The 19,031-nt window shown below is 33.8% G+C and overlaps 1 protein-coding gene across 1 annotated transcript in view; it reads left to right on the top strand.

The window, feature by feature from the left end:
* CFAP47 (cilia and flagella associated protein 47) overlaps nucleotides 1-19,031 on the top strand; it is a 315,224-nt gene that overhangs the window by 39,637 nt on the left and 256,556 nt on the right. Inside the window, exons 22-26 of the mRNA XM_086766611.1 lie at nucleotides 836-1,004; nucleotides 4,129-4,229; nucleotides 5,431-5,590; nucleotides 11,439-11,631; nucleotides 13,014-13,223. Coding sequence (XP_086622737.1) covers nucleotides 836-1,004; nucleotides 4,129-4,229; nucleotides 5,431-5,590; nucleotides 11,439-11,631; nucleotides 13,014-13,223 — 833 coding nt within the window. The remainder of the gene's footprint in view (nucleotides 1-835; nucleotides 1,005-4,128; nucleotides 4,230-5,430; nucleotides 5,591-11,438; nucleotides 11,632-13,013; nucleotides 13,224-19,031) is intronic.

Genomic DNA, 19,031 nt, shown 5'->3' on the forward strand with positions numbered 1-19,031 from the left:
ATGTTTTTGTCTGCAGAACATACTTCTCTAGTGAGTTGATCAAGACAGAATGAGAGGCAAGAAATGCCTCCTTGAAAGTGCACTGTGGAAAAAAATTGACCTCTGAAGTGCACAGTCTAAAGAGGATCCTCTAAAAGAGGATTTTTTAGAAAAAATGCTATCTTTTAAATTCTAAACCCCATTTAGTTGGGGATGTGATGGCAGAGATAAAACTAGGATCAAAATCACTGGAATTTGGACTCCGGGAATTCAGTGGCCTTCAATTATAAAGGTTTTTTATTTTCAATTATAGAGGGTTTTTTTTGTTGTTGTTGTCCCCCCCCCCCCCCCCCGACGTTTCTCAATTTTAATTTGTAGTCCACCTTGATCTCAGAGTCTGTTTTGTTTATGCTGGGTATACTGTAACAGCTAACCTTTGCTCTCCAACATTTGAGAAAGGCTTTCTTAACTTACATAGTTTTGTTCTCGCCCTCTTTGCTCGTGCTTAGGCACTTGGGCCACTGCTCCAATCTTTTTTTCACTCAGAAAAGTGGTTGGAGAGGAGCACAACACAGTGAGTTACCAGAAGCCTTGTCGGTAGCTGTGCTGATAACCCTGATACTTTTGGGCATACAGTGTTTTCCTCAATGGGGAAGAAAATGGCTGGCCACTACTTACTTAAAGGGCTGATACTGAGTGCTAATGAACAACCATCCTACTAATATCATTGCTAATAACAATCATCCCATCAATATCATGATCGTGTCCTAAGTCAATTTCAATATTTTTTTCTGAAATAGTAATACCACTCAGATGGTTCCAGAACAGTGACTACAATGATATTTTTGTCCTTTAGGTGGCAGCATATGACTTCCTGCTTCCAGTGACTGTTCCTCAGGCTGACTTCTCATTGGCACAGCCAAACCCTGTATCTGCAACTTCTGTTGGGTCTGCAAAGCGCATCGCTGTTTCTCCGCCCCAGGCAGTGACTGTGGCTGTTCCGCTCTGTAGTGTTAAAGCAGTGGGTAGGTAAACTAGGGACTTAAGCAGGTGGTGGATATTGATGTTTGTAATGTTGTTTTTGCTTGCATTCTAATTGCAGAGAGTTACTTCTTAACTGAAACTTGATTGATAATTGTATAATTTGTAAAATTCTTGGAAACTTGCAGAATTTTCAAATTTATTTTGTATTTTTAAATATGTATAAAGCCAAACTTTCTATGCATAATTATGATGTGCTGAGAAAGTATGATATTTTTATATACCCATTTGCCTTATATAAAAGTCAGTTTAGCAAAACTCACTTTTGTTTCTACTAATTCATAAGTGTTTCTAGACCTTATCATGCAGACTCCAGTATTTACAGTAGTTCGTTTGAAAAGTGTAAAGAAGTAGTATGTCATTCATATTCTTTTTTTCTAGTCTTACTCTGTCAAAACTAGGAGCTCTGACTGGCCCTGATCTCATCTGAGAGAACTGGGAGTAATTTAGTCCATTTGCTTCTGTTTGCTGTTATGTGTAGAACAGCACTCTTCTGGCCTGTCAGAGTTTGTTAATGGCCAAAGTTAGAGGTCATTTGCCTGCAGCAAGAATTGGATATCTTTAATGATTCTTCTCTGCTTTTCTTAAAAATAACTTGTGGTTCTCTTTAGTGTCCTCTCTGATGCTTATAGTCTTATAGACCTACACATTGTGAATACTTGAATCTGTCAACTTTCCTCATCTCAGTGTTTAATATATGGTCACTGTTTATTTGAGATGAGACTTAAGTGCTGAGTGTCTTCCTGAAATCATGTTTATGTAATATTTAAACATCTTGGAAGCACTGAAGGAGACTTGGTCAGTAAATAGATAATGTGGGGTAAAAGTAACTCAAATTTATTAGGTTTTGTCTATGTTTGTTTTTTCTCTTTTTTTTTTTTTTCTCTGTAGGACTTTAACTTAAGTCTTACCTTTGAGTTCTTTTAAGATATCAAAGGAGTCTGAGAGACCTTCCTTGGATTCTGTGATGGAAGTAAATTCATATAAAATATTTCTAAATATATTTAGTTTAAGAATACATAGAATAAAGATTAATGTACATATGTATATAAGATTATTAGAAAGCATGTCTCAGTAAAAAGTCATTAATTGAAGTGACAAATTTTTAGTGCAGAAGTAATTTTATGTAACTTAAAGAAAAAATAAAATGTTTATTTCCGTTTTCCTTTTTTTGTGGAATAATGAATCGATACAATCCATAAGTCTCACTAATGAATGACAGTCTTATCTAAATTTATCACAAATTTGTACTTCTGCCACATAAAATTTCTTCAAAGAACCAGTATAGGCCAACAACAAGTAGCCACAGGCTTAAAGTGAATATATAATACTTTCAATTCTAAGAAATAGATGAAAAATTAATATGTGGCTTTTACTTACATTTGAGTATTGGAATTGCATTCTTACTGGGAGTGTTGATGGGCTAGGAGGAGGGAGAGAAGTCTAAATAAGTGTCTTGACCACTCAGTATTTCACACAATCATTTCAGATACAGGCAACTAGCCAAATTATTTTTACTGTTAAAAAAGAACTTGATAATTTTATTACATTCTGACAACTTAAAAATTATGTCTGTTATTGATTTATCATTTCAGATTATCACTTTAAAAACTAAAAGTGAGTAAGATGCATCTTGCGAGTTCAAAGTTTTATTTGACAAATATGCCTCATTCTCACTACTGTGTGCCTTATGCCACATTTGTTTTCCCCTTTTATATATATATTTTTTTTCCCCTGTAACAATTTTTGTGGTTGACTGGGATTTAGACCATACAGGATAGTGCAGTTGGTACTTAAATCAATAGCTTATAACATAGAATCATAGAATGGTTAGAGTTGGAAATATCCAATGTTTGTACTCAGGATTCTTCACCCTGAGAAAAGAATCACAATAATCTCAGAGTAGTCAACCTAGTCTTTTAACTTCAGTGTAGTCAATATGTTTGCAATCCACCATGGATCTTTTTATTTTTATTTATTTATTTATTTTTTAAACAAAGTTTGTAGACTGTTTCAGCACCTGGGAAGGAAAGCAGGTCTCTTACTTAAACACTTGTAAGACTTTTCCCTTGGAGACTGTTTATCAGTCTTTAAAAAAGCACTGAAAGAGAAAAAAACAAAACAGAAAAATCAAATGGAAAAGACACAAGCCCTACCTCAGCCAGACACAAAGGAAAAGGGCATATTATCAATGTAATGACCTCATGTGAGCTGACTTTTTTTTAATAATAATAAATCTCACTTTTTTTTTTTTTTCATAGGGTAGATAATTTCCTTTCCTTTCTCTATTAGTCTTTCAGTCATGCTGTGTTTTCTTTGTACAGGCAGTTTCTATGAGACGTGAGGACTTAATGAGTGACATAGTTGCATACTGGTGGAATCATTCCAGCAGATTATATTCCTACTTTGGAAGAATATTAGTTTATAGAGTTTATATGTCTGTGCTTTAGAGAAATACAGATAGTATTTTTGTTTACATAATGTGAGATATGTGATTAGGAAATCTTTGGGGGTTTTTAGAGGAAGAAAAGCATTGATCAGCACACTTCTTCACTGAATGTGAAACAAACTTACAGATTTTAGTAAAAGGGTACTGTCTGTTTGCTAGGGTCATTTAAAGTGTTTAATCTAATGAAGAAGCAAAATGGGACTGTGGGAACGTATGCCTATGTTTTTCTAAATCCTCACTTTAAACTTCATCCTTTGTGACTGTTGCTTTGTTCCAGCTATATGAAATAAAAATAAATGCTGTATTTCATAAAATCATTCAAATCTTTACTGATTATTACCATCACAAATGTAAATGCGTTCATCTGCAATAGGAAGATTATATGGCTCTCTGTTTATAGCATCTTTCTATGAAGGAGAGATGTAATAAGTCTGGTAGATACAAAATTTAAATAATTTTAATGTGACTAAAGGGTCATAAGAAGACAAAGTTAAATTACAGTAATTATGTATACAGTATGGGAACAACAGTCAGAAAATACAGCTTTAAAACAAAGGGAGAAACATTTCTGCTAAACGTGTGCAGAAACAGTGATTTTATGAAAGGACTTGGAGGAAATGTTTGTCAAAATAATGCTATATAATTATTTTTTCCAACAGTACTTAAATCACCATTGGAGTTTTCCTCAATGGAACTTAGATTTACACAACATTCAAGTGGCATAAATTTCAATATTGCTGATGAAACACTGAATTCTCAGGTATGTAATCACAAGTATTGTTATACTTGGCTATAATTTTTAGTTACTCAAAAGTGATTAGGAAAAGCATACAGATTTAGAACTCAAAATTCAATCATGTTCTAAATATATGGCTTAAATATTTAAAAGTTTTACCATTGTATTTTTTTTTTTTAGTTTTTCATTTTATATTTCTCTTTTGATCACTAGAAATTTTTCCAAAACTCAAAACCATACTTGTCCTGACTTTCTTATATATGAGAAAGTGTGGGCACCATGAGAAACTGACCATGAATTGTGCAAGAAATAGCTGACTTCCAAAGATTTTCTGCCTCTGCTTATACTAGTAAACTAGATAGCAACAGTGCAAGAATGCAAGCAATGTGTCATGATGGTCCATACAGTTAAATTGCTGTCTTAATATGTTGCATGGTACTGATCCGTGCCAACTGACACTCTCTCAAAAAAGTCCTGGCCATGATTTCGGTCTTAGTGGGAAAGAGGCACTAAATAGGATATTTGGCCACAGCTATTCTGTTTTGGAATACAGATAGTTTGACTGTATGAATGCAAAACATATCACAACATAACCTATTGTTTCCAATTCCCAAAGGCTTTGTTTTGAAATAAAAACAATTATAAAAATTATTTTTGGCAATGATGAAAACACTTGAAACTCTTTTTCAAGTGTCTTCAGAAAACAATGACAGTACAAAGTCAAGGACTTTTATGGATGTGTTAGGAGTTGAAAAAGTAACTCTGAGATAAAGGAACGGATTTTCTTTTTTTGTTTCCACCTTCATCTTATTGAACTGAAAGAATAGCATTTGAAAACCTACTCTCAACTTCTTGCTTTTTCATCATATCCACCTGTAAGTCTAGATGTCATGTGCCATGTGTTTAGTGCTTGCTGTGCTTCATTTGTATCAGGAAAATCTCTTCATTTCTGTTTGGCTAAGCACTCCCTCTGCGACACTTTGATCTATATACCTTGCATAAATGAGATTTTTCCATTCTGGAAAGAAAGTATTGCTCTTTGTGAATGTGGTGAGTGACTGGAGAGCATCTAGTCTGTGCTGATAAGCATACTCATCACCTTACTTGCTTTCATCTGATCTGGTTGCAAAAAAGAATGCTTAGGATAGGGCAATGTGAAAGGTATTGTGGTGTTTGTTGCTTTCCCTCTTTCATGATGTCCTCCTTTTTCTGGAAATATTTATAGAAGCTTGAACTGAAGAATATCTCAAGGCAACAGTTGACATGGAAATTGAATTTTGATGATGCAGGCAAAAATACAGAAGATGATATTTTTAAATTTAGTCTGCAGACTGGAATCCTTGATCCAGGACAAAAAATCAGTATTACTGTATTCTTCTGCCCCTGTAAGTAATTTCCTGAATTCTTCCACGGATAGGTTGGCCAACATGCCATTTTATTTGTTTAAATGACTTTTTATGATGAATCATAACTAGTACTTATTCTGATTAACGTCTAGTTAACATGACTAAATAATGAACTAAAATGCCCAAATAAAGGTTTGTTGTGGTTTTGAGAAAATAGGACAGCTGCAGACCTAACACAAAGCATGGAATCACTTGATAGCATTATATGAAAAGTCTGGTTTGCATGGATAAAGCATCAGGTTTTGCAAGTATAAAGCATCAAAGGCTGGGATAGCTGAATAGTTTTCAATACTGCTCCTTCATGTGCATTTAGGTTGACTGACTTAGATACTAAAGTTTTCAAAGAGTATTTGGAACATGTGTGAACCTTTTTTTTCTAAGTAGCCATAATTTAGATAAGAATGGAATTTTCCTGCCTCAATCAGATACGAAATAACTTAGCTGTGGTATTTTCTGAGTAGTCTGCTCAGGCAACCAGACCCTAAATAAAAAAAATATAATAGGTTTCTAACAAAACTTAGGAGCATGCAGAAAGATGATAATCAGGTTTTAACAATGACTTAGGTTGGTTATCAGAATAAAATTTGCAGAGATTCAATTTTTGTTAAATAATTTGTTTTGGGAGCAATGTGAAATAAAAAAAATGCAAAGAATCCAAAGAACTGAATGAATTCAAAGAATTGAATTGAATTAAAACATAGTCCTGGGGTGTGAAAAAATGTTAGAATATAAAAATCAGGACTTACATAGTGGAAGCAGGATGAGTTACACACTGGAGAGTGTGTCTAGACAGAAAAAAAGGCTTTGGGTAAACTTTTGAATTTTAATAAACTGTTCAGATCTAACTCAGAGCAAAAATAGGTTAAAGAAGTCAAGGAACAGAAACATATGAAGACCCCAGGTATTTGGAATAAGAATGTAGAGGAAGGAGGACTGGAAATATAGAAGGTTAGAAACTGAAAAACAAACTGTTATAATCTTCTGTTGTTCCTTGAGATGTGATTAAAAAAATACAAAATTTACTGTGACTTCATTTCTTTTAAATGTTTTTTTTCTCCTTTTGTAAATTTCTACTTTTCTTTCAATAGGGTATCATTTTTTTTTTTCTGCAGTGTTTCAGGTAGTAAATCCCTACGAAATAAGATTGTAACTTTGAGAAGGTATTCTAATAGATATTTTTGCAGAGTGTGCCTATAGTTAGAATAACTGTGGATCATAGTAAAATAATCACCTGTAAAGAACACATATAAACATTTTTGTCTGCTTTGAATTTGAGAAACATATTCTTCTAATAAGAGATGGAATAGCTGCATTTTGCATTGATTAGATTAATGTGTATAGCTTGGAAAAGAAAATTACTCCAGGCAATATTAGAATTGTAAGATAAAAATAATAAATCTGTATTTTCAGATATCTGGTAATTTTTAGTGCCCAGATGAGCACAAGGTCTCATTATCTCCTTCTTCTGAGTACTACTCTGGCATTTAAGACAGAGGAAATCTTTTTTTTTTAAAATCTAATACTATTTTGTGTGGCGACTTGGGAGGGATTATGTGATAATGAATAGATGACGTGATCATCCATATGATGGTTGTTCTATTTAGGTGTTTATGTCATGAGAATGTGTTAACATTGCCTATGTGTTGCAATGACTGAAGCAGAAAACAGATACAATAAAAGCCAATATTTTGAATTACTGAATGAATTGTATGTGTAAATGCAGATGTGTATATACATAAATATGACTGATAAATAATTGTTATTTGAAGTTATTAGTTTTTTTTGCTGTGTTCCCATATCTCTTATTTACAGAAAATCTTAAATAACTGTAAAAATCAATTGCCCTTAATTTGATGTTCTAAGTATTTTCCCATGGTTTATAGCCTACTTGTGCTGTACATTCACTGACTATAATTACTCTTGCTTGTAAGAGAACATTAGATACATCAAAACCCTCACAGGAGACCTAGTTAACGAATATGGCATGCTAATCACCTTCATAGGTTTGTACTGTAAAGCTGTAGTATGTGAGGGTGAATAAACCTTAAAATGAACTTTGAATGTGTGTTAATTTGTTTAAATATGCCACAATATTTATAATAATGAGTGCAAAATGCTATAGTAAGCTACAGAGTTAGGTTAAATGCTAGAGTTTATATGATGTGTGCTAATACGTTACTACCTGTTAGGAAAAGTATACTAAATTTAATAGCAATTCTCAAGAACTGGAGGTATATTAATATATGATCCTCTGCTGCTGTACTATAGTAGAATGTATTCATAGTATATGAAAAATGTCATTATATCTTATTGTGGTATGAAAAATTTTATCTGCAGCATAGTAAGTTACAATAAATCTGTGCTCTGGAATCCTGTGTGGAAAACTACTCTCAAAGGCACCAGTGAGTTAATAGGAGTTGAGTGCCCCTGGAAGATGTGACGATTATTTAATAGGCAGAGATGACCATCATGATCTCCATCTTCTAGGGTTTGTTTTTTTTTTTTTCTGCGACAGTAAAATATTAAATAACTATGCCCTTTAAGAGTTTCTGTGGAGAAATTATTAGTTCACTTTTGATTTTTTTTCTTCATTTTTCATAGGGCTTACCTTTTAAGTTTTTACTACTTGTGACTCTTCTGCTTTAAAGTGTGTATTTCAGTGTACGCAAATTCTTCATTAGCACTCTGAAGTGTCTATATATGCTGAAGGTGTATACATGCAATAAGACACGAATTATCAGAAAGTCCAAGGCAACTAAACTAAAAATGTTTATGTGGGAGACGAGAGTAGGAAATGAAGAATAATCTAATACAAACTTAAGAGAATGAGAAGAGCAGATGGTGATTTTACTGTCTTCCCACTCTCAAAAGATCAAAACCCATGCTATTATACAGTTAAAATTTCTAGGTGGGGGGGAAGCAAAAATTCTCTCTGCTAGAGAAGAACAAGGAATATGGACATCCTTAAAGAGCTGGCTGTTTAAACTAGCTTTTTCTGCTAGTTTAAATTGCAAGTGAAACAGGTAGAGTGGAAGGTGTAAAGACTTGAACTATTTCTCCTCCAGAAGTGTGTGAGCGGTATCAGGAGGAAAACTTGCATATGTGTGTACCTGACTTCAACAGTGTTATAATCTGTTTATGTTTCTATTAACAATGAATCTGCATAAAGTATAGTCCCAGGATAGCATGCTAGGGAGTTAGGTGCTCTGAACTGGATGGGCTTTCTAGTGCAAATTAGACTGAAAATGAAGCAGCTAATGAATATATGCACGTATGTACTTTGAGAAGTTGTGTTCCTTTATTCAGAGTTTTTTCTAAGGTAAGGCAATGAATGCTTATTTTCCCTAATAAATATACCTAGAAAAGAGAGAGGTGAAATTTCTCATGTAATTCTACAGATTTTTTTAGCCCTTGGCAAATTTAGATTCGCAGATTTCTAAATACCATCAAATCTGCCGAAGGAAGATTTTGATATCTGCTGGACTGCTTGTTGTTTGCCCCATAGGAATTAATGGTGGTATATCAGAATGGTAACAGCAGCAGAAGCTTTGACAGGTGTCATACAGCTTTGATGTATGACACATGAAAAGTATGATTAATAGAATAAATTTGTTACTTCAGCTGTTAGTTCAGGACATAATTCTCGTCCATTTCAATGTAATTTATTTCACATGAAATATCCTGAAAACATTGGTCCTAGGCATTACAAACTAAGGAACAAAACTTAATGGAAACATTCACTTTTTTTCTCTTTGTGTCTATTTAAAATGAGGACAGTATCACAACATCCTGGTGTTTCTGATGTAAGCAATAAATTATGCAGAATATTAGTAAATGTGTGGAGCCATAAATAGAATGATCAATGATGCAGAACAAGCACTGTCCTGCCTTCTGAGTGAGTCAGGGATTCTGTGGCAAACAGATGTGATTGTGTAGTTAATGGATTTGTTATAATTGTTATATACAGTATAGATGAAAAGTTTGTATGAGGAAAGCTTAACACTGTTCTTTCCTATCTTTTGAAGGTTTAATTTTCTAACTATGGTTAATATGAATATTTAAAAATGTGAGTTAGTGAAAATTGCTTATTCTTTGGTGTTGACATGCGGTCCCCTTCCTTCATGGCGTTCCATCCCTGTGACTTTTATTGGGTATGGCCTTTCACTTTCCTTTACCGTATGTCATACATATGTATGAAATTATAGTACTAGAAATATGGTTTAGTTAGAGCACAGCTGTAGGACAGTAGACTGTCTAGCTTGTATTTGGGAATAACTTGTATAGAATGTATTTTCTTGCAAACATATAAAAAATGTCCTGTTTGGCTTTTCATACATCTCCATGACTTTTTCTGATGCTCTCTCACTAACTACTGCATAAAAGTGACAGAAAAAGATGTGTTCTTGCTATATTAAAACCTAGAAGCACAAGCTCCTTAGCCTTCTCAGCAGTATTATCTTCTAAAGTTGATTTCCATTTAACAAGAAATTAGCCAGATGCTGCAAACACTACAGCAAGTTCCTCTTTCATCCAGTTTTCACTTTGGCAGTTTCATTTTTTTCGCATCTGAAATGAAGGGATCCACAGGCCACGTGCTGGTGAGCTAAAAGGCTTCCATGAAGCGCCTCTATTATAATCTCCATGAAGAAATTGGCTTTTATGAGAAGGCAGAGACAAAGACAAAATATTTTGAAGGCGCTGGGTTTTCTTTTTTGTGTATGTAAACAATGGCGGCTCTTTCTCAGGCTGTGAAAATAATTATCTGAACTAGTCTCAGAAGAGCTTGTCATGTGTAAGTTGTTTGCAGTGACAGATGTACTCATACAGACATAAAACAGAAAACTATTTGTTTTGCTATCTCCTTCCTTCTTAAATATTAGGTGAGGATGATGTTTCCATACATACTAATCTGATGACAGAGGGGAATCAAAGGGAAATATGTTTTTCTTGAAAATGAGAAAAATTAAAGGTTTTGTGTTGTCTTTCTTACAACATATCATGCAGATTTGTTTCTAAATGCAAGAGGTGTTTGTTAGCTGGCCCTCAAAATTGTTTATTTTGCTAGCTCTTCAGCAGGTGAGAATGACTGAAAGTTTGGTAAATGGCACTTCATGGTTTGTAACACTATTTTGATAGTGTAATGGTTGTGGAAGGAAGCACCTTGCTCCATGTATCAGTGAAAGAAAGTGTGCTTTTCCGTCCTACAGAAAACTGCCTTGCAGCAGTTAGCAAGATGGCGTGAGAAGGGGCAGAACACAAGGAAATGGGAGATGCTCTCAGGGGAGAGTAGAATCTGTCCTGGTGGCTTGTGTGAGGCTGACTTGGCCACAGTATAGTTTTATAGTCATCTGTTAAAATGTAGTGATTGCCATCTTAAAAGGTACCAACTTTTTCCTGTCTTGGCAGTCAGATGTTTCTGACATTGATTCCTTTATAAAATTAGCATTCTCTGTGTTAATTAGTGAAATTTATGATATGACTGCAATTCTTAAAATTCTGTGAAGGGTTACATTGATGTTATATATAAGGGAATATTAATACAGTAAATGAAGAACTCAAACTTTGAAAAATTTCCAACGAATTAAAAAAAATAGATTTCTGGTTTGCTGCACGCAAGTGTTCTAAGCTTTCTTAATAAATAATTATTTTGATACAACATTTACTGTATATTAAGCAACACTTTGAATAAGAAAGCAATACCAACTCTTTTTTTTTAAAAAAAAACAAACACCAACAAAACCACCTCTTACTATAACTATTTCAGTTGCATGTATTTATGGTCATAGAATTATGTGGATTTTTTTTTTTTTTTTTACATTTTTAACAGCTTGTCCTGGGACATACACATCTGAAATGTCAATATGCCTAAATGATAATCCATCACAGTACAAAATAATGTTGGCTGGCACTGTGAAGTCACCAAAAATAAATGTGAATCCTCCCTTTTTAATGCTGATGCCAGTTCCTCTGGATGTGAAAACTGAAACAGACATCAACATCATTCCACAAGATTATTTAAGGTAAAAAATCTCAAAATAAATTTATTTTAGAAGTCCTGAATAATTATTGGTTTTGTTCTCTTCTGAAAAAGTACATTAATTTCTGTTTGTGAAGGCTAGTATTAATTTTCTTCTCAGCCAAGAGTTTGTGTATTTAAGAGAAAATTCATGTAATTAATGTTGCTGTGTATTCAAAAAGCCCATGTTCTGTCCTCAAAACTTTCCTGCTTCATTAAATGACCATCTTCTGCTGTAGTCACTCTGTCAGATGCTTTTAAAATTACTTGGCAGAGAACAAAAATTAAGAAGGGAGTTCTACCAGGACTTTTTGTTAACTTTAGCCAAATACGAGGATCATAATCTTATTTCTTTTTTTCACCTTGTGATCAGATAAAATCTTTCTGTTGTTCTGTTGTTTTTTTTTTTTCTTCCTAAGCAAGATTTTAGTGCCAAAGAGGAACAGCACAAATGTTTTAATCCTGTTACTTAATATTATAAGTAGTCCTTATATATTCATTTTTCTGTGGATCACCCACTTTGTCCTGTTATTCAAATTTATAAGAGAGCCTTTTTGTAATCTTCATATTTTGTAGCATAACCCAGCACCACACCTATTCCAATTTGATAGAAATCAAATTTTACTCTTTCTAAGTACTCTTAGGTTCATGTATATCAAAATATGCTTTTCTGATCCATGAGATACAACTTTTCTGTTTGTAATTAGTAAACAGCAGTAATATTAGTTTGTTCTGCTTAAGTAGGTATAATTTCAATACTAGAAGAATTGGAGCAAAACTCTTTAATTTGCCATAAATTAATTAAATTAACTTTACTTTCAAATTATTATTGTCTTATCTTGTTTGAGTTGTAGCAAGTGTCAGTAATTCAGTGGCTGGAACTGAAAGGGTTCCATATGGGCCTGGACTGACTGCTGTTCTTAATGCAGAACTGGAACCTAAAATTACATAAGTGGTGAAAGCATCTTAAGTATCTTAATGAATTTCCCCTTAATATTTCTATTTTAAATCTCGCTTTACCTTGTTGTGCAATAGTGCAATTTAATCAATATTAATGAAAGCTTTAAGTTTAGAAAATGTAAAGTAAGGAAGTAATATTGATGCCCTTTGTAGCATAGTTAGTAGAAGTTGTCTTCTTTTGGATGTTGAACTACTGCGGGTCAGTATAAAATGTTTAGATACATAAGTAGAGTACAAACTAGCATCTAAATGCTAAAGGAATTTAAATTCTTTATTGAGTTTCACTTGATATTATACTTCAAAACTGAAGTTGCCCTTCTGTGTTGAACTGTGAAAAGCAGTTTCATAAATGTGTCAATCTGTGAATCATGTTTATTACTATAATCCTATGAGCACAAACACCATTATTATTTATTTTTCACACAGGCAATCACAAATTCAAGTTGAACTTCCAGAGCTTGAGCTGGAAGATGGTGACAGGATTTACCCTTTTTCTGTACAGTTCCCAGAAGGACAAGATATTGTTCTTTCATCAGATGGCACAAATAAGGAACTAATTTGTCATATCAGCTTCAGATCATCTAGACCAGTATCATTTTTAGGGAATATATTCTTCATCGATGAAGATAAAAACAGGTAATGCATGCAATTCAAATTTAATTGGTGGCAGGGTCCAAACTGAAAAAGCTGAATATAAGACACAGAACTCGTAAGGGTTGGATGAAGACATACAAGAAGCATTCTGAAAAGAATGAAAATGAAACATAGAAATTTATTTCTTTTTTTTGACTGAATTACAGTTCAAAACCACAAAATTCAGCTTTGATCTCTAAGGTAAGATTCATTTAAGTGGCCATCTTAAGGTCTTGTATCTCATTCATATCTAGTGTAATTCTTATGTCTACTTCAGTCTTTTCAGATTCCTTTCAAGAGACATTGTCTTGATTCAGCAAATCCCAATGTTTTCTATTAAAAATATTTTACTTTTTGAAAAATACCCTATTAATTTTTACAGTCCATTCCATGCTGGGTTTCAAGGTAGTCTGATTTTGGGTTTAGCCAAACTCCGTAAAATTTTATTCCATTGAGCCTTTTCCCTACATTTCATTTTTTAAAACAAAGAAAAGTTTCTGACTGATTTAGAGTGTGTTTTCTGGCTTTATCCTAATGGCATCTGGAAGAGCTGGTGGTTCTTATCACCTGTTTGCAGATCTTTACAACATTGCAGTGGAGTGATCTTGCAAAGGATTACTCCATTTCAGTTCTCACAAAACCTTCAAGTGCTCCTCTGGTACCCAGGAATGCAAGATGAGACATCTTCAGAGGGAAGACTGGAAGTCAGAATTTAATTTTGCTAGGAACTACTAGAGAACATGTCTTATTTTAAAGCAACACTCCTCTCCCAATGCATGTCATTCTTCAGTCTTTTGCTCTCCATGTTGTCTGTCTTTTTTCCCCTGCACTATACTACTACCTTTTGTGTGTGTGTGTGTGTGAGTGTGTGTGTCCCCTTTCTTTGGTGTTTTCAATTATTTTCTTAAATGTTACTTTTAGCTCATCTTCTATTGTTATATCTTGATCCTTAATTTTTCCTTCTCTGATTTTATGTTCTCTGCTTTCAAGCTTTTTAGAGCGGGATAGTCTATTATGAGTTTGTATACTCCAAGAAGAGACATTTCCTGATCTCTAGTTCTTTTTGCAATATCTGTAATACTGTTACTCAGTTAGCTCAGTAGGAATCTGGAGGCTACTGTCTGTACCAAAGATCAATGTGAAATCCTTCAGGTGGAAGAGGAACTAATAAAAGTACTCTAGGGAGGTATTTAAGCTTCAGACCATACTTCCTGCTTGAAAAGTTTACAGGGTACTGTCTTTTTTCATACACTTCTAATATATGAGACACAGGACTGGATAGCAAAGTATGGAAAACTGTTGATGTTTCTCCCTCCCTCCATGCTAGGCTCTTCAGTGTTTTCTGCACTGGCTTAAGGGGGACTTTCTGGACACAGCATCAGCAGAAGCAGGCACTATCAGAGAGAAGGGATAAGGGACACATGTGCTTTACGTTGCTATTTATTTATTTATTTATTTTCTCAAATTAAAGTGCACTATGTCAGAAAGCATTTGAAATTTTCAAAAGTACTGAAATTATTTGGGAATATAAGCTCTAGATCTGAAAAATAGTTAGGGATTTCAGTGGTCTAATTCCTGTTAGACCTTAATTCCTTTAGGACAGAACACCTAGAGTTTGACAGCAATTTATATGCAGTGTTCATAACAAAATTCATCTCTTTAAAACACTGTTTAATGATGAAGACATATGCAAACATGAAAATCATACATCTTATTTTGATTTTAAAGTACTATTCTCTTTTTTTTAATGGTGAAAAGCAATGCAGAAGGCCTCCCCCACTCCTAGTAAATGAAGATAAAATCTGTTATTAAGTGTTCTGTGCAAAAATAATTGTTTTCAGCATTTGTCCCTTTTTTATTCTCTCCCCTTGGTGGGATGAATGGTGGGATGCATGAGGAGGAAAGATAGGTACTGTTGTAACTAAAGGTAATTCCAGCAGTTTATATTTTCAGTAAAGCAACTATTTTGAGTGTTAAATATCTTCACCCTGCAGCTTAGAATGGATTTTTCCTATGCATAAACCTAAATTTTGTATTATTTTGATGCAAGGATTGTAGACCTTTCAGTTATTGCTACTCACATCGGATTAGTATTTTATATTTTTCTATATAGACTATCAACCAAGAATCTGTTTCTTATAATTTTTATTTAAGTCTAAGGTTTAATCATTGTGTGGGATGTGATTTGTAAATGTGTGCTAAAGCATGCAGTAATTATGAGAAAAGGATAATTTAAGCTTATGATGAGGTCTGAAATATAGCTGCTGAGCAGGCACAATATTTAGTTTTAATAACAGTTTTCATATGAAGCACCAGCAGCTTCTCAAACCTTGTTATAGAGAAATAATCCTTTCTGCTGTGTAATAAACTTTTTTTCTCTGTATTTGCCATTAAAATGAAATAAAGAATACCATCCTCAATTTAAAGGCAAACTCAATGTGTTTTAGAAAAAAAGGTACCAAATAAAAGTCATCACCTTAAAAGGCATCACTGCTTGCCAAGGTGAAAAAAATCATGCTCAGGCATGTCAAATCATCTTAAAATTGCTGCTGTATTTTAAAATACAGTAGGTAGGTATTTGTTAAAGGACAGAACTGATAACGTTAGTTTGCCAATGCATATGTGATTTCCTGTCAGGCCGTTGCATGCAAGTGTGGGCTGTAGGAGCAGATGATGTAAAAGCTGAACACAACTGGATGACATAGCACATCATCCAAAACAAAAGGATTCTGTGTGTGCTATTAGTCAGTGTAGTAATATTATTCATATTGGCTTTTGGAAATAATTCTTTTTATCATAACCAGGAAGAATTGTTTCCTTCTATTGAAAAAGTCTAAGTGTGTGCTTGATTCTCTAACTCTGAGCATATTGTTATTCTAATAAAGTCTGTGTTAATTTATCCAGACTTGGGTTTCATTACTACTGTTAATATTCTATGTGCTTTGATATTCCACTCTATAGTACTCTGTAGCTGCAATTTCTTGTTCACTGAATATCTGCTCTCATTCTTCCCAGCCCCCCGCTATGGGAGACCTATGCAATGCTTTCAAACTTCGAATCTGATTCAACTAAGCATTTGAGCAATTTGTTTCAAACTATGTAACTAATGAATTTAAACTACTTTGTTAATTTGAGTCTTTTAGGAAGACAAAATTTCAGGGCTTTGTAGATTTTTTTAATACTAAAACAATGAAACCTATAACCTTTTATAACATCTATAAAAGCTAACTGGTCTTGAATAGGTTCCTGGTTTGTTTAACAGGCCGTGAAATCTCAGAGTAATTGTTGCTGAAGATGTATTAATTTGTCAGGTACTCTCTCTTTATGTTTCCATTTTCAAAGTAATAGTTACATTTTAAAATGATTTAAACTAAAATTTTGAGCTTCAGCTCATATTCTGTGCTCTGAGATGGAATTAAAATAAGCAAGTTAAAAAGTTATTGTCATATGTTGGTAAAATATCATGTCCTGTATTTAACTATTTAGAAGAGGAGCTTTAACTTCTAAGCAAAACTAATTCTAGGTATATTTCAAAGCATGAGTATTGATGAGACAGATACTCTGGTTTGGTAATTTTTTACTTAGGCTCTGCAGTATTTTGCTTTTCTGAATTCAGGTCTAAAACTTCAGTAGAATTGATTTGCCTAGTCCATATTAAGTCCATCTAAGTAATGTTTGGGTTTTTTTTTCTTTAAAGCAGAGGGGACACTGGGTAGAGGATAGATATTGTGGAATTTGGCTAATTTACAGAAGACATTTGAAAGATGATGGGCAATCATGTTTTATAGCAAAACCATGCTATGTGTAACTGTAAAAGAAAACTGAAGAGATATATGGTTGTCATTTGTGGGAGTAATTTACTGTGTGCACAGTTTCCATTAAATGGATCATAAGAAAGTGCATTAATATTTATTTAATGATTGCCTTAAATGAGAATTTGCAGTTAATTTCTAATGTTATTTTTAATATCTGTTCTTTTTTGTTCCTTTGACTCCAAAGCAGAATAAATGACATTTCCTTGCATAGGGCTGATAGGAAAGTAGAAGAAAAAGACAACATAAAATCCAAGAATGCCTTGAGCAAGTGTTTAATAAATGGGAAGAAATATTTAGCTATGACAATTGTTTCCTTCAACTTGAAAAACTAAACAAAAAAAAAAAAGCCTCTGCAAACATGATATGTTTATATATTTGTCCTCAAATTGTTATTATATCTTTTAATTTGCTTAATATTTAGCAGGAAATAAATTTTTCTGCTATCCTGATTGAAATGACATTTAACTTATACTTTCTGAAAATAAGTAGTAAGCAACAAATACATGTTGTGTCCTACAATCTCCATTTTCTTCCCCTCTCCCACTGGGAAGCTCAGGCAATTTCTGATGTTATTCACATTGTTCATGGCTGGAACTTCAGGAAGAGATGCTATCAGGGATCTTAGCCTCCAACAACATGGTGCAGCTAAGACACAATCAGTAAAAGGTACCCACTTATGAATCTTCTCCCGTTGTTTTGACAGTCCATGAGATCTCGGTGTCTCATGGAGGGAAACAGTACATTCCCTTTTGCTGTTGGGAAACATGCTTACAGCATGTAGCTCTTTGATAGGAACTGCTGGCAAATGTCAAATTCATGTGTTCTGCTGGCATGCCGTAGAGAGCACAAGCTGTCAATTTCTATCAATATAATTTAAATTCCAAGACAGCAGGGAGCTATAAAACATCGGAGTTCTTGATATTTGCATGCTTCTTTGCTGCATTCATCTAACCTAATCATATATTGGCATTTTACTTCAGATAGTTGGGAGTGCTTTTGAAAACCAGAATGATCCAAACCCATTAATCACTCCTTTTCTGTGCCTGTGGTGTTCTAGCATTTTGATGATCCTTGCCAGCTGAAGCATCTGTAATTCAGGAATTAAGTACTGACGTCATTGCTGCTACTAGAAAAACATAGCTACTTTCCCAGCGATAAGTCTTGTATATCGTGTGAAACCACATGTCTGTCACTATTCATTATTCTATTATTTCAATTGCTGTGGAAGCCTGAACTCCTGCTACAAGGGATAAGGGCTCCTCAGTGTTGAGGAACTGCTCAATCGTGAACAGAAATGTCAGAGCTTGCATGGCTCATCTTTTCCTCTCACTTCCATCTCTGTCATCTCTGTTCAAGGATTTTTGGGGAGAGGGAAGGCAGATCTTTATTTATTTATTTTAAAATTACAACTTCTTGTTCCCTGAGTCTAGGTTGTTCCTTGTTCTTAAAGATCTGTAAGATGCCTCATTTTTTTTTCCTTTTTTTTTTCCCCACAGTTTCCTTTTGGCACTAATCAATTCTGCAAGCTGTTTGTTTTGCTTCCTAAACTAGAAGTGTGAACTTCCCTTAAATATTTTTTTTAACTAACTGAAGCAATGTTGCTACAGAGGTTTGTCAGTTAGATCCTGATGGTTTTGGAATCTTTCTCTTTAGAAATTGTTACTGATATCTGCATCTGTTAATGAATATAGTTGAATTAGGTTTATTTAACTATGCCTATATTTCTAGAGCATTTGGGGTACACTGATATAAAACAAATAACTTGTTTCTACTTAGAAAATATCAGAAATGCTATAGAGCAAAATAAAAATGATAAATATGTTTTGATTCAGGTTCTTTTGTCTTTCCACAAACATTAAAACAAACAAATGAGAAAAAATCACAGTTAATTTAAGAGATGTGAATGAATTATATATATGAGTGTTGGATGGTGGTTTTTCATCATCACAGTTGGAGCTTTAGTTTTTGGTGGTCAGCAGGTTTCAAATACTTGTAA

The sequence above is a fragment of the Chlamydotis macqueenii genome, chromosome 1 (assembly GCF_036417535.1).
Source record: "Chlamydotis macqueenii isolate bChlMac1 chromosome 1, bChlMac1.mat, whole genome shotgun sequence".
NCBI lineage: Eukaryota > Metazoa > Chordata > Aves > Otidiformes > Otididae > Chlamydotis > Chlamydotis macqueenii.